Source organism: Gobio gobio, assembly GCF_949357685.1.
Source record: "Gobio gobio genome assembly, chromosome: 5".
Lineage (NCBI taxonomy): Eukaryota > Metazoa > Chordata > Actinopteri > Cypriniformes > Gobionidae > Gobio > Gobio gobio.
The window spans coordinates 39,762,357-39,777,966 of record NC_137101.1 but is presented as its reverse complement, the minus strand read 5'-3'; the positions used below and the strand labels follow the sequence as shown (position 1 = coordinate 39,777,966).

The window sequence follows — 15,610 nt, the reverse complement described above, 5'->3', positions numbered from 1 at the left end:
ATGTGCACGTCTGGTTAAAGCAGACTCATCCTAAAAATCAAACGGCCAACATAAATCTATTTACTGATAGCTGTTTATGATGCTAGATAGTTGGTCTAAGACTATTTGATGAATTAATGTCAGCTGCTTGTCTTTAATGTATTATAGCTGTTTGGGCTACCAGATATGTTGGTTTGACATTTTATGTGCAGGTTTTAGCCTATCGATGTAAGTTAAATCCAGCAAAAACAGCTAACGTTACTAACATTACCCGGCTAGTGCAGTATCTAGCTATGTGAACAGCTATTGTCTTTTAATTGCATTGGCATAGTGCTTTTTTTTTTTTTTTTTTTTTTGCTGTTTTGATTATCATTGAGTTGTAGATAAATGTTTACATTTGTTTTTTTGTATTTTTTTTGTATTACAGATCTATGCAGATGATGCAGGGTAATGTTTCCATCCCTGATCACACTGCTGTTCAAGATGCACGAACACAGATGTCAGCAATGAACATGAGATATTTCTGTGATTGGTCTGATCCATGTGTGCCTACATTTGTAAGAATTTACCTTTCAGTGTTTGCATTACAATAAAAAAGTTAATTTCAACACGGAACAATTCGTTTTCTTTCACTTAAAGGTGAACTATGTAGGATTTTTGCAGTAAAACATCCAGAAACCACTAGGCCAGTGTTATATATTTTGTTCAGTTGAGTACTTAGAATATCCCAAATGTTTTCAACTATTTGTAAATCGTGAGAAAATTGCTATTTTAACCAAGGAACCGGGACGTGTGAGCTATGCGTGTGAGGGAGTCGCCTGTCGATTGCGTCATATCTGCGTCACCCTCGGTCTCCGGTTTTATTCAGTGAAACGCTTTACTCTCACTGCAGTGTGAACAAGTGTCATAGCAGCCGCCGAGCGAACGTCATAACTTCCTTTTCAACACACTCAGATATATCTAATACGATAAACAGAGTTAGGTTACCTCACACTCAGCACTGGAGAAGAGGAAGTGCCGCCGGCAACCGTGTCATAATAAAAGTCCCGCCAGCGACTATGCCATAATAACAGTCCCGCTCTTCAATCGCTCCTGCGGCCTTGCTCAGCTCCACAACACTCGCTCCTGCTCTGCTTCAGACTACAGTAATGTTAATAATCGCATCCATGAACATGATTTCTGCCCGAGTCCTATCCTGACTGTTTCCCACCGGCTGTGAGGTGAAGACCACATGTCCCGAGAATCTGCGCTCAAACGTGGCGTCATCAAACTACGCCTTTGTTTTGAACAGGCGACCTCTAGTGGACGGAAAAGTTACATAGTGTAGCTTTAAGTGTTATCTGATGGATTATGCCTATTCTTGTATTGACTCAAGCTAGAATATGTCTATAACAATCAGTACATGTTATATGCTAACCCTAATAAACAATATTTAATGGAAACAAAATAAATGGTGATTTAACAGGAAAATAATGGTAACACTGCTGCCAGTTGTTCCCTGTTTTTTCTATGATTTACAGTAAATTCCTGTTGAAAAACATTACGGGAGTGCACTGTTAAAAAACATTAACAGGAAATAACCGTTTAAATAACAGCAAAATAATGGTAAACCTGCTGCCAGTAATTTCCTGTTATTTAACAGGGAAATAATTAACAGTGTACAGTCAGCATATTGTTATGCAAAAGAAACAGGGAGCCGAGTAAAACTATAGATGAAAGATGCATGGTTCTGCATTTAGCATGGACAAGTCCATGAAAGGACTTCCAATGCCCTTTAAAGGGTAAGTAAACCCCTGCTCAGAGCTTAACTCCACCCACTGGCAATTTTTGAAAAATGCTGGAAAAGGGGGCAGAGCCCAGCGGAGACAGAGGGGATGAACCGAGGGCGGGGCTGAGCGGAGGGTGTGCACCTGAGACCCGCAGTGACGGATTGATTGACAGCTGTCTGACTCGCGAGTCGCAAAGATGGAGAATGACTGGAGTGACGCCAGCTTTGCAACAGAGCGGTCATTCTCCCCCACCTTCACCTGAAGTGGAGGAGGGTGAAAGGTCTGTAGACACAGACCCAGAGCCTTATCAATGCGAGCCGCTGCTCAAACTGTGTTAACTCCCGATGCCAACGATGCCAGTGAAGCAGCAGCGCAAGAGAACCAACCTAATCTATGAACAGTCAAATCCTTTCACTGAATGCCACTAAAAATAGATCAGATATCTGATATACATACGATGTATTTTCATTCAAATTAACTGAATCAATAAGTTCAGACCTAAAAGCCTATTATAAACGGATTTCCTCAAATAAGTTAGACTATATACACCAGCACGTAACGGTATTATTGTTTTTCGTTACCGAGGCACTTGCGTGTCAGGGTTTGAAAGCGTGTCTCATGTATGAAAATGATCTGTACACATGACGGGCGGCAATAATATCGCAAGAAAAGCCTGACATGTACTGTCAACTGCATTATTTAACCGTATTTTCTTCATTACAATGTTAAAGCAAGTGTCAAGTGAGTTTCATTCATAATGTTTCTACCTCATGTAATATGACAGTTCATACTGGAGTGAAGCCGTTCTCATTGTGTGATTGGGGGAAACATTTCTGAGGGCGTGGTGAGCTCGTGCTAGGGGCGCGGATAGTGAGCCGTTGGAGGTACCATCCTACGTCACGATGTACCACACGTCCAATGGGAAAATTCAACTGCAGTAGCCACCATTCAACCTTAAGAGGGCAGCACTTTGGCGGTTTTACACCATATTTTATAGAATTAAAACACTTTATACTCAAATGTCAAAACATTTACTCAAATCAATGAACAGCATTAATAAATCCCCAGTATTACAGATCATTAACTAAAAAAAGTTGGTTCAGGGTTTAGTTACCCTTTAAACATAAAGCAGACAATGAATCTACGTCAAAACAACGCGTCTACACCAGGCACTGGTGGAGGCACAGCAGGAAAAGTTTAGGAACCACTGCCTTATACGTTTTATATCTGAGTCACTCCTGTGATTTTTCCAACCTAAAATGAATTTTCTTAAAGGAACATGCCGACTTAATGGGACTTGATTTTTTTGAGCCCGATCTAAGATAAAGCCCAACCCTACCAGAGACCCTTATGGTATGCCATTTCTTTGTGACGTCATGATGAAACAAACATATTGCCTGTCCACTTATTGCTTCCACATGCCGCAGTGGATACTGGATAGCATCACGTCGAGAAGACGCTGACGCTGTACTCTACAATGTGTTTATTGTGTTTCTTATTGTGTAGGTCTCTGCAACCAAGCAAACTACTTTTTTTTGACACCCCCAGATATACAGAATTGAATCACAGTCTCAATATCTTTAAAAGTCAAGAAGGTCTTCAATTTGGCAATGGTCGTCAATTAAAGGACACTACCATTAACCACAGCATTAATTTGTCTATTAAATTTGAGCTCAGAATCAAAAATCACCCCAAGGTTCCTTGCTTGCGTGGTGACATTAATGACTAAAGGACCAAGGTAAAGTGTGAGCTTTTTCCTGCCCACCTCATGCATTAAAGACCATTTGTTTACATTTTTTCTCAACCCTGTAACAGACCAAATGGAAATTTTCATGTTAAAAAAATGTTTTTATTTAAATGTCATCAAACAGTTCACACAAGTTTTAGTGCGATCATAACTAAAACTGTTTTACAGCCTTCTAAAACAGTTTGTCTCTGTACGTAAAGACAGTCTATGTAAAAAAAAATTTTTTTTTACATTTTTTATGTCGTGTTGAAAGATTTTCATTAGAGATGTTTAAATGCGATTTGCCTGGATGAAAACTGGCAGAAATGCCAGAGGAAACGCTGAAAGTGTGAAAAAAGTTTGTGTTTTCCTTCTTGATTGAGGTGAAGTCCGTCGTCTTTGTATAGGCTTTGGATTATTTTTCCATTTTTGAGAAATGGTTTTGAAGTGTTCAGAAACAGAATATTCCCTGTTTGTGAAGTCCAGTGTTGAATCAAGCTGTTGCATTGTTTGATTGTACTTTTCATTGCGGAGTCGTCGCACACTCGTGGCAATATAGCGCCGATTGCGAAATACAGAACGCGTGGATTGACCAGTGAGATTCTTGCTACGAGGGTTTTCATTCGCTGGACGATAGTCGACGCAGGCGCTCCACTTGTAATGTCGTTTGTTCCTATGTGGAGAATCACTATTGTGTAGTTGTGTAGTTTCTCAAAGTGTTTTATGTGTTGTTGAACGGATCTCACGAGAATCGTGTCTGGATGAACCCAGCACTGAGCATTTGGGAAGTAGTCCTCAATACCCAGACACATCGAGTCTGTGAGGAAGCAGACCTGAAGTCCTGCGAGAGAGAAGAAATAAATGTTTTTACGGCGCTCATAATATGAATAATAAATTTGTATGTTTATTAATTGCATATTAGTTGCTTACCTTGTGGAATGATGTATGTTCTCCTGTTCATAGTAGTTATTGTGCTTTGTTCTAAAGAGACATGGTGAAGGTTAGAGAATTAAAATACAAATAAAATGTCAAAGTTACTGGCTGTTTTACATGCTCATCAAATCTTTTAAATGAAGAACAATGCAGACAGCAGCTGTAACTTTATCATGTTGTGTCAGTGGGTATTTATGCTATTTATGTACAGGTGTTATATGATAATATTTGGTTTGTAAACGGTTTCTGGTGCACTGAATTTTATGAGGCTTTCATTTAAATTGTTATGGTAGCTTCCATGTGAATCACATTAAAAGGTGAATAATGGCATTCCTATCATTCCTATAAAAGAGCTTTCATCATCTACAGAGATCTCTTCTGATTATATGCTTTTAGGCATCTTGACAGGAGGCAAGGTTTTGAATAAATTACTTTCATTGCTTTCAATTCAGAAGTAGACAAGTTTAATGTTACAGAAAACAATAGTTTTTTTTTTAGGCTACTTCCATTTATTTTTATGTGTGACATTGTAATAATGACTAGAAGTAGGATTTTCTCATATTCTCTTGAAGGCAGCATTAGTATTTGTCTGGTTATGTGATCTCAACATGTCTGTCCACATGAGTGACCCACTTCATGTCAAATAAAACCACCTTAGTTAGGACACTCATATGAGATCCTTCAAAAATATCATTCATTTCTGTAGAGCTGGACATTTTAATAAGGATCAAATGAGTTCAGCTTTGAGAATAAAACCAACCTGTTTGTTCCTCAGTATCTTCTTGTTTCACACTGAATGTTTCTTCAATCTTCACATCTTCTTGTTTTACACGGTTCTCTTCTTCAATCTTCACGTCTTCTTGTTTCACACGGATCTCTTCTTCAATCTTCATGTCTTCTTGTTTCACTCTGAATGTTTCTTCAAACTTCACGTTTTCACTCTCATCTTTAATAAACGTCATCTTTAAAATAGTGTCACATGGATCTCCGTTACCTCTGCAGGAGTTGTTCTGTGTCATGTTTAAGATGAGAATAATTAAAAGAGGGAAATTAATACAAACAAATCTCTGTGTGTGTCTCAATCAGCTCTAGTTCAGTATCAGCGCACTGGTAAGAGAGTCAGAGTTTGTTAATGTCCTTAAATCTGATTAGATATAAAGAAATTACTTATTATTAAAAGAAAGCAAATTGACATTTTGTTACCTATATTTTATATTTAAAGCGTTTGATCCATTTAACTAATAGTTTCTCCTTTTCTCTCATCACTACATGCCAGTGACCAAATTTGTGTTCATTGATAAACTGATTCATGATAAGGTAGAGAAACGAGACGCACCTTTTCTATAACTGTGCGTTCACACCGCCGCCGGCGAGAGCGTCAAAGTGGCCGGAAGTCATTCATTCTCAATGGGAGCCCGGCAGCGAGCTCCGGCGAGAGCGGCGCGGCGCGTCTTGGACGATTTGGGCGTCAAGGAGAGTTGAAGTCAGGTCAACTTTATGGTAATGAGCTATGACGCGGTTCGGCGGCAACCAATGGGAATGTAGAAGTGCTCCGCTTGAGATGATTCTAGAGAACGCAGCGCTGTAAACTTCGGTTCCTACCACATTAGTTCCCAAGCAAAATAGAGGAGAGGTTGATCACAGCTGGTGCGGCGGGTTTGATAAGAAGACGCGCAACATTATTTATACACCACACAAATGGCTTTTAATTGGTTTATTTCGTTAGCAAACATGTAACTATAATTGTTAAGTTCTTTCCATCGATCTGCTTTTTTTAAACTTTCACATTTAAATGATTTCATGAGGTTATATTATACGGTTATACCCTACCTGTGGTTAGTCTGCACAAACGCAGATCAACATGAGTGTTTGCTTTGCAGTCCCTTTAAATGCCGTTTCAAAAAAGACCAAGCATTCGATCTACGTCAGAGCGGCAGCGCGTCCACGAATCTTTCTACAGCGTCGATGGCAGAGCGGCCAGAGCGAAGTTTGACGCTCTCGCCGGCGGCGGTGTGAACGCACAGCAACAATCATTAACGTTATCTACAGCATTACCGTGTTACGTTTAAATAATAACTTGTTAATTTCACTGTTTTCTATAATTTGTCTGAACTGAAACACTTTTAAGAAACTTTTAAAAAACAAACCTTTCCTCAGCCGACGCTACACGCAGGAGTACGCGGTGCAGACGTATGACGACAAACCATTAGACCAAAATAAAAGTCTTTTCCACGCGCCAAAACCACGGAAATGTACAATGAAAACACATAAAAAAATAATATAAAAAACATTCGACCTCTTTCACAGATCCCAAAAAAATCATCAACACTGAACTATTTCAAAAGATTCTGGTTTACAGTTAAATGTAAGCATGTTTGAACTGCTCTTAAAAAAATCATCAAGTATCTTGTCCTTCACATTAAATACAAAAAATTATAAATAACTTTTAAATATTTAAAACTCGTTAAGAATGTGTAGATCAAAATGGAATTTGAAGGACTTAAAACAATTTATTCAGTCTGTCTCAAATTAATTTTTAAATTAAAACTGTTAAAAAAAATATTGTAAATGGCAATGAAATCTGCTTTACATTTCCTCAGATTATCTTTATTCAAATTAGCAGTGTGGAATTTGTGCTAAAATGTTATCTATTAAACTCATAGATTTCGTTTTCTGTTGGAAATTGATTTACAAACATAGCATTCTCCCCATAATAACAGATGCATACTGAAAAGTAACAAATCTGACTTCTATAAGGATTGGATGGAAATTAACATAATGGTCTTTCTTTTTTATATGAGCCAATTTGTTTAAAGTGTTTTTTTGCAGTACCTGTTCAGTTTCTTCAATTGTCAGAAAATATGACATCATATTCAGTTGTTACTCATCATCTACCCTTATTAACAGTAATTTGTTTTTGGTTTCTAGATACAATGTTCAATAACCAGTTTATTAGAAACACTATGGGCCTTATTATCGATCTGAGCTCATGGTCTGAAGTGCATGGCACAGGTGCACTTAGGGCGTGTCTGAATCCACTTTTGCTAGTTTAACAACAGAAAAAACACTGTATGCCAGGCACATGGTCTAAAAGGGTCATTCCTAGTAGGGCTGTCAAAATGGCTGAAAAGCTACATTTGAAATTCTTTCTTAAATATCAAAATTCGAATTATATTCGAATTCTAAAGGCAATACTTAAAGGGGTGGCTTAAATACTAGCGTGTAATGTTGCTGCTTGAGCATAAACAACATCTGCAAAGTTACAACGTTCAAAGTTTAAAGCAAAGGGAGATATTTGCTTTTAAAGAAATACATTTCTAAGGACCACAGCAAACGGCCGGTAGGCGACTACACACATTCCTCCAGGGTTGGTGACATCACCAGCCTCAATATTTACTTTAACCCCTCCTCCATTAATATTAAATAAGGGGGGGTGAGGCCATTTTGTATGTTGTTGTGGTATAGTGGTATAGGCAGTAGTGGTGTTGCTGCAATGCCGACGAAACACTGTTATTTTCATCCGGATTGCAGGTCTGGGGATACATACAGCATGTTATATGCATGTGTGTTTGAGACAGAGGGGAACAGGTCTCAGGTATATGCTGCCCATCATAAAGCACGAGACAGACAGGGTCGGAGGAGAAGACTGGAAAATTCGACATAATGGACAATATTCGTCCGTTGCAATTCATGAACGGTTCAGCGAGACAAACACTGCCAGTGTGAATCATGCACGACGCGCGCGGGGCTCCCGCTGCACATTTCACGGAGGAAAACATCCACAATCTTTGCGAGTTCAATGCCGGATTTGCAAAACGTCAGCTGCGCGAGACAAACACGGCCAGTGCGTGGATGCACGACGCGCGCGGGGCTCCCGCTGCACATTTAACGGAGGAAAACATCCACAATCTTCGAGTTCAATGCAGGATTTGCACCACGGCTTGTCCTGAAAGCTGGATTTACAAACAGAAGCTGTTTACGGGCCACAACCTGTAAGTATGATTTATTTTTGTCAATGTGTTTTCCTGTAATAGTTTGGTTTGTTAATTGTACGTTGTAGCAAGGAAGTAAACAGATGACAACGCTGTTCTGCAAACCAGTCTGTTAAATGCTCATTCATACTTAACGTTATCCGACGAACACCTAACGTTACAAACACCTTACGTTAAAATCTCAACAGCGAACTTGGCATTAGTGTAAATGATTCTTTGATTAGAGCTTTTATGCATTGTTTATCTACAGGCATGCTAAACATGGTTCTGTGTGTGATTTGGCTACTAGTAAAGCCAGTGTTTAGTGTTCGTTTTAGGTTAATAGTTCTTGCCACAGATATTTGGCTATAATCGTTCTAAAAATACAAAAGTGCCATTCAGTAGCGATCACTATAGATCCGCAGTCTTTACTCTTGAGGACTGAACAGGTTGAACAAGTTCTGCTCGATCATCTTCACTAAAATGTTCTGGGTCTGATTCGGGCTCAGATTGGTATGGTTTTATTGACGCCATTGTTTCTAATACTGACCAAAGCACAGCCTCCAGGTAAGGGGCGTGGCGTTTCCGACAAACGTGCACTGCGGTTAGCGAATCACAACACACTGGGCCAGCTAACCAATCTGAGCCCATCGCGTATTTTTGAGGGACTGGCTTCATAGAACCCGGAAACCATCCGACCGTTTTACAAGGAGGGACAGAGCAGTGTAGAATAAAGTTCAAATATATGAAAAATAATGCAATTTTTTTAAAAACGAAGCATGAACACATGTTACAGTGCACCCCACAAACACAATCAAGCCTTCAAAAGAATGTGTTTTACCACCCCTTTAATTTTAGAGGGGAAAAGTACTGTATTGTCTCCTATGCCCATAAGAGGGCGCAAGCGAGCACAACAAGCAAATGTAAACCAAATCAAGCATCGCGTCTTTTATTGAAATTAAATGACATTCACTTTTTACAGTGCATTAACTTTTCAAACAATTGTTATTAAATAAAATATAATTTAATTAATGAGCATGTAAGGAAAATTAGGTAACAAAAAAGTATAATGCAATAAAACTGCAAGTGCATCAGTAACCTGAGAAATCGCGCTTCAACAGAACGTAACGTGAACACAAAATAGCAAACTGACATTCAGAAACAATCAATTTCCACTCACTAAACATCTACGTATGATCAGGTATCTATGTATTTCCCAGCTGCGCAATATATGGATACATAACGTTATACCGCATGATTTTGCCACCAACTGAGATGATTTTCGTCAGCCGGTAGCGAATCTTCTCTTTCATTTATATCCATCTCATGCTCCAAAGCCCTGATTGCCTTGTTCTGCACTGCTCTGTGTCTGACTGAATACGCCGTCGCCCATTTTCTCTCTGACTCCGAGTCCTCACTGTTTTTTCTGCCTTTTTCAAATGAACAACACAGCCACACCGCGCTGTACTGGATAAACAAACCGCGTCAGTTCCGTCACCGTCATGTCTCGCGCGCCTCTACCAAAAATGTGAATGCACGGTTTTTGCATTCGAATGTGCATTTTTTTTGTAAATTCTACGAATATTCGAAATTCGAATTTTTATTTGACAGCCCTAATATCTAGTCTTTTTATGAGTCATGGTAGTGTTTTGGGCGTAACTTGCAATAAACCAATCCCATTCCCTTTAAAAGCCAGTTACGCTTACACCATGGCGGATTGCTATTTACTACATGGCGGAAATTGCGAGCGGAAAGACTGAACGTTTCTCCAGAGAGCAATCCTTTTATTTTTAATATTTAAAAATGTTTGTGTGCGCTGCACATCCCTGTGTGTGTAATAAGCAGAGTGCCTCTGAGAGCCTCTGACTCCACTCTATTGTGGATCTGCCTTGGGTCTTCCAGTCTCCTGCTCCGCCTTCGCAAATGGATTCCCAACTCAGCCTCCAGCTGCCGAGCCCGTCACTCCACCTCGGCCCATTGGCCAGTTAGCTATACTTTGGCTCTTCCCTTGCCTACACCTAAGACTGCCGTCCCCTGGCTTCACCTTGAAGCCTTGATCAGACGTCGCTCTGCCTGCGCCACACACTTTTGGTCTTTCAGTTGCATTTCGTCCCTCCACCCCTTTGGCTCCAACCTTTTAAAGACCTGAAGAAACATTTCTGTAACTGTAATGATTGTACTGTACATTTTTCGTCTTTGGCTGGCCACACTTTTGGCAGATGAACTGCTGAGGTATTTGTCGTTTTCTGGGGTTCAAACCTCGAGCCTCAGCTGCCGCGGCTGCCTCGGCCAACTTCTTATGCCGCCACGCTGTGGTCCTGGGGACTCTCTTCTCATTTGGTGCAGGTGCTCCTTCAACAGGTAGGGGCACAGCACCAACAGGCATGGGTGTGGCAAGAGATGCAGAAGCGGCATGTGAGGTAGCAGATGCAGAGGCAGGTACTTGAGGGACTTGAGGTGGTGTAGGTGCTGGCGTTGAGCCCACTGGAGGAGGCTGGCCTCGAGAACGTGGTGCTGACTGTCCGGAAGCATCCTCAGGCCTTTCAAACACAAAGGACCAGTGTCCGTGCTGGATGGCTTCCGGTAGTTTTAGCAGCACCAGCGGGAGCTGTTCAGGGGCCACCAAAGGAGCCGTAAAAGGCTCAATGTCCTGCTGCAACACCTCCCTCTCCTGCTTTTTTGTTCGTGCATTGTGCCTATGTACAGAAAAGACAATAATTAGTATATGTGTGTAAAAATTATTATGGATATGAAAACAGACAATTATGAAAACATGAACAATTAATTACTGAACCTACCACTGGGAGATTGTGAGTTGATTAAGCTCAAAGAGCTTTAAATTCGTTTGAGCCATGATACCGGGGCTGCCCAGGACTACATCACGGATCAGCCTGTAATCCCTCAGGATGGCAGCCCATCGGTTGACCCGGACTCCGGCGACGGTCTGACCAGCAGGGTAAATCCGGCACAGAGCCAGGCAGATGGCTTCCACTATACGGCTTGTGCTGTGGCACTGAGCTGGCCCACCTTCACCAAGGAAGCATCTGCAAAGTGAAAAAGGAGGAAGGTACAGTTAATCAGACTATTATACAGATAGCGGTCAAACAAGTGAATAACATTGGTTACGAGACTGGTTATGATTATAGCCAAAATATAACTTTCAAGAGAATCAAATGATAACTTAGACAGCAAGTAAGACAAACACAGAAACCAGGACCTCTTCAGACTATCGGTGCCAGGGGTCACGTTGGTCCTAGAATGGCTGACCTTAAAGCGACCCTTCAATAGTCTGTCACGGTGGCGGGGGGTATAGATGAGAGGGCCCTTGTCATGATCAGAAAGGTTGTTCCAGAGCATGATGATCTCGTTCACCTTACTCTGTGTAACAAACCCCTCTTTTCGCAGGGCAACCAGACTGTCAGCCAGCCTAATGACGTGATCATAACCAGCTTGGCCATCTGGTCCAACACTCTCCATCAGTACAGGAAAAAAGAAAGAAAGAATATACTCGATTATAAATGTAAAACAAAACAAAAAAGACTGTATATCCACTCATTTAGCTGTGAGAATCTACAGTCAGCCATTCATTTGTACAAAATAGCAACAACCTCACACAGCATAAAATCTCAGTGTATACAGTGTGTTTATGGGTATTAATTTACCTGGCTCTGAGTGGACGAGGCAGGAGAGGAAGACTCAGCTGCAGACAGACACGCAGGTTGTTCCTGAAGGGGCTGCAGGACATTGCCCTCGAGCTCCATAAATTCAATGGGCTCATCAAGGCATATGTCCTCAAACCCCTCATCCCCTTCCAAATCACCCTGCAGGTCTTCATCCTGAATCCCATCCGGAATGTCAGGATCAGCACCTAAGTCCTCCTGCAAAGCTCTGCTGGTTTGGGAATACAGGTATTCCACACCAATGAGTTCTCCTGTAGAAATAGAAATAGAAATAGTAGAAATAAAGAGAGTATCACATACATGTTTTTAATAACACACGGGTGAAAAATAGCTAAAGTAAAATGTCTGCATGAATACAATACCTGTGTATTCACCAGGGCTGGTGTAATCCTGAGCCAGTTTCAGACCCAGAAGCTGCTGGCTCAGTGCATTGCAGTACTGGAGCAGTGGGCCGCCATAGCAGATGTCCTGCCTACTGGCGCCTTCAACTGCAGCAACGCCACGTGCCTTGTTCCACTGCACCAGCCCTTCCAACAGGTACATTTGGAAATGCAGAGCATTTGCACTTGTACCTAAAAAACAAATTCAGAAATGAAAAAAATATATAGTGCAAACACACACAAATAAACATCAAACTGTATTTTTGAGTAATGCAAACCTGGCACGAAGCGGTTCAGGTGCAGGTGGAACGACTCCAGAGATGTTGAGCCACGTGCACAGCGGTACGAAAGAAGAAGGACCCCTTCCTTGGTCACCTGTCCTGTCTTCCTGTACAGCTGTACACCTGACGGGTCCTGGATGCAGTCTATGTGGCGCTGCTGGGTCTTCCAGATCTCCTGCATCCTCCCCTGGTCAAGGAGTTTGATGCCCATGGTGTCTGTTGCCTCCCCGAAGTCTTCAAGCAGCTTTTCAATAAGCTGCTCGGTCTCCTGGGCCCCCCGAGTGCGGCGACGGCAATGATTTGCAAGTTCTTTGGGGGTGGGCTGGCATCCTGTCGACCGCTTGGCCTCCTTCAGCCTGTCCACATCCGAAGCATCCCATTAAAAAATGCAAGCAGTGAGGCGTTTCATGAAGGGGCCATAAAGCGGGTGGCTGTCTGTGGTCACTCCTATTGCAAACCTCCGCATGAAGTGCCACACATCCAGCCTGACAATTAGCCAGTCTCACTCCGTAAACTTTGCTGCTTCCTTTCCCAGTGGCAGAGCAACAGTCCCGGTCCACGTAGAGAACTTGGGGAGGAGCTTCTCCAGCTCTCCGGTAGCGCTCCACGAGTCTGGAGCACATATGGAGCACGCCATCACCCTCCGCCTCAGTGAGGACACAGATGAGGACCTGGCCTGAAATGGGAAGAAAAAAAGTATTAATATGGAAAGACCCATCTGTTTACATTGAATTAAATATCATTTTGTGACAGAAAAATCCACAAGAATAAAAAGGTGACGCAGCCTACACCAAGCTCTACTAATGGTGATGTTATGAGCATGTGTCTTCTTACCTTCTTGGTGGAATCCATCTTCAGGATGGATCCATATATAGAAGTCACCCTTGCCTTTAGTTCCGGCAGCCGTGTCAGTACGTCTTTGGCGTAAACTGACAGCAGCCATGCCGGAAAAGGCACAGGTGTCATCTGAAGAAGCTGGGCAGCGAGACTGCTAGGGTCTGTGGCATGGTGGGTGAACTTTCCAATCACAGAGAGATAATGGGTCGTCTGGGCAAACCACTGCTCCGTGTGCCTGAAACACAGGTTTCGGTACGCCAAAGTCGCACTGTTCCCCAATGAGCGCCCCTGCATCCACCTGACAATCTCCTTATCACAGGACAGCCTGCACGATAAAAAAAAAAGAAAAAGCACAGTTCAATATCAGACTAATGAGCATTAGAGACATTCTCATGTTAAAACGTAAAAAAAACAGTGTACCAACCTGTAGGTCAAAACCGCGGGAAACATTTCCCTGTGGACAGGATCTAGCTGGTTAAGAATATCCTGGGACCAGGCTGCTAGCTTTTTCTTGCAGGACCGGCACTCAAGGTACTCTGTAGCCATGAAGTACCAGCCACTGATATCCAAGACCCTCCTGGCGGTCTTGTACATTCCGCATGCTGTCAGCGGAAAGCGAGACTGCTAGGGTCTGTGGCATGGTGGGTGAACTGTCCAATCACAGAGAGATAATGGGTTGTCTGGGCAAACCACTGCTCCGTGTGCCTGAGACACAGGTTTCGGTACGCCGAAGTCGCACTGTTCCCCAATGAGCGCCCCTGCATCCACCTGACAATCTCCTTATCACAGGACAGCCTGCACGATAAAAAAAAGAAAAAGCACAGTTCAATATCAGACTAATGAGCATTAGAGACATTCTCATGTTAAAACGTAAAAAAAAACTGTGTACCAACCTGTAGGTCAAAACCGCAGGAAACATTTCCCTGTGGACAGGATCTAGCTGGTTAAGAATATCCTGGGACCAGGCTGTTAGCTTTTTCTTGCAGGACCGGCACTCAAGGTACTCTGTAGCCATGAAGTACCAGCCACTGATAGCCAAGACCCTCCTGGCGGTCTTGTACATTCCGCATGCTGTCAGCGGGAAGCCAAGATGGTGACAGTTGGGCTGTGAGCAAAGCAGCCTGTATGACCACAAGCGGTACGGGACCCACAGGCACAGCCTGGCATGATAAAAGGAGTCAGGTGATGAAGGAGGCTGGGAATACAGAGGACGGGGCCCAGGAGGATGCCACCAGAGACGTAAGTTTTTAGTCAGCGCCAGCCTCCCAGACTTGTCCCAGACCAGAGCCTTGCTGACCCACAGATGCTGCTCTTTGGGCAGGGTCTGTCTCCAGCCTTCAGGCAGCAGCAGCTGTAAGGGGAAGAAAAAGAGAAATATTGTGTCTGTTTTTTTCTGATTTTGGCTACCCATCTGAGCATTTTACTTACTTCTTCTGTGGGCAGAGGCTGCTTCGCTGGCGCAGCAGATCCCATGGCAGAAGGCAGAGGTTCTGGCTGACTGGGTGGTTGTTGAGTCACATCAGCTGCATGGCATAAAAGGAAAAAGGAAATGAGATACATAGAAGTGGCACCATCAGTGTTATTTTCTAGTACTACTATTTAACATTAGTATTGTTCTAAGATTAGTGATTGCAGCTGTAGCCATCCATTTAATGATTGAAAATGTGATGATAAAAAGATAGATGCTCAAAGCTGTGCAGGTTGGAAAAATGGCAGCCGTGTTGGGGGAAAAAAAAGCTGTGGAGTGTTAAAAGGTGTCATTACATTTTATTAAAAGCAGGAAAAAGACCAAAGAAAGCCCCGTTAGCTGGTACGGCCAGAAGGTGTAGTACACCTCCTACCTTAACTGTTTCCAAAAACCTCCATCTGAAGGCTGATAATACATATAGTGTACATACGCGCACAGTATTCTTAAATTCAACCACAGATTTAATCCCACTAAAGAGAAGATAGCGCTCACCTGGAATATCTATGTGGGCCGCTGCAGAAAGCAGATCTTCATCTGATGGTTCCAGTGCAGAAGCTGAGCTGGAGGCAGTCACTGTTAATATCAG

General features: G+C 42.4%; 1 protein-coding gene across 1 annotated transcript; it reads right to left on the bottom strand.

Annotated features, from left to right (window-relative positions):
• Window positions 1-3,579: 3,579 nt before the first annotated feature.
• On the bottom strand, window positions 3,580-6,588 carry LOC307126212 (uncharacterized protein). Its single transcript, XM_079816640.1, has 4 exons — window positions 6,555-6,588; window positions 5,168-5,417; window positions 4,405-4,455; window positions 3,580-4,315 (listed from the first exon to the last, which is right to left on the bottom strand). The coding sequence occupies exons 2-4, from the start codon at window positions 5,367-5,369 to the stop codon at window positions 3,756-3,758; spliced, it is 813 nt and encodes a 270-aa protein (XP_079672766.1). The 5' UTR covers window positions 5,370-5,417; window positions 6,555-6,588; the 3' UTR covers window positions 3,580-3,755.
• Between the last annotated feature and the right edge of the window lie 9,022 nt (window positions 6,589-15,610).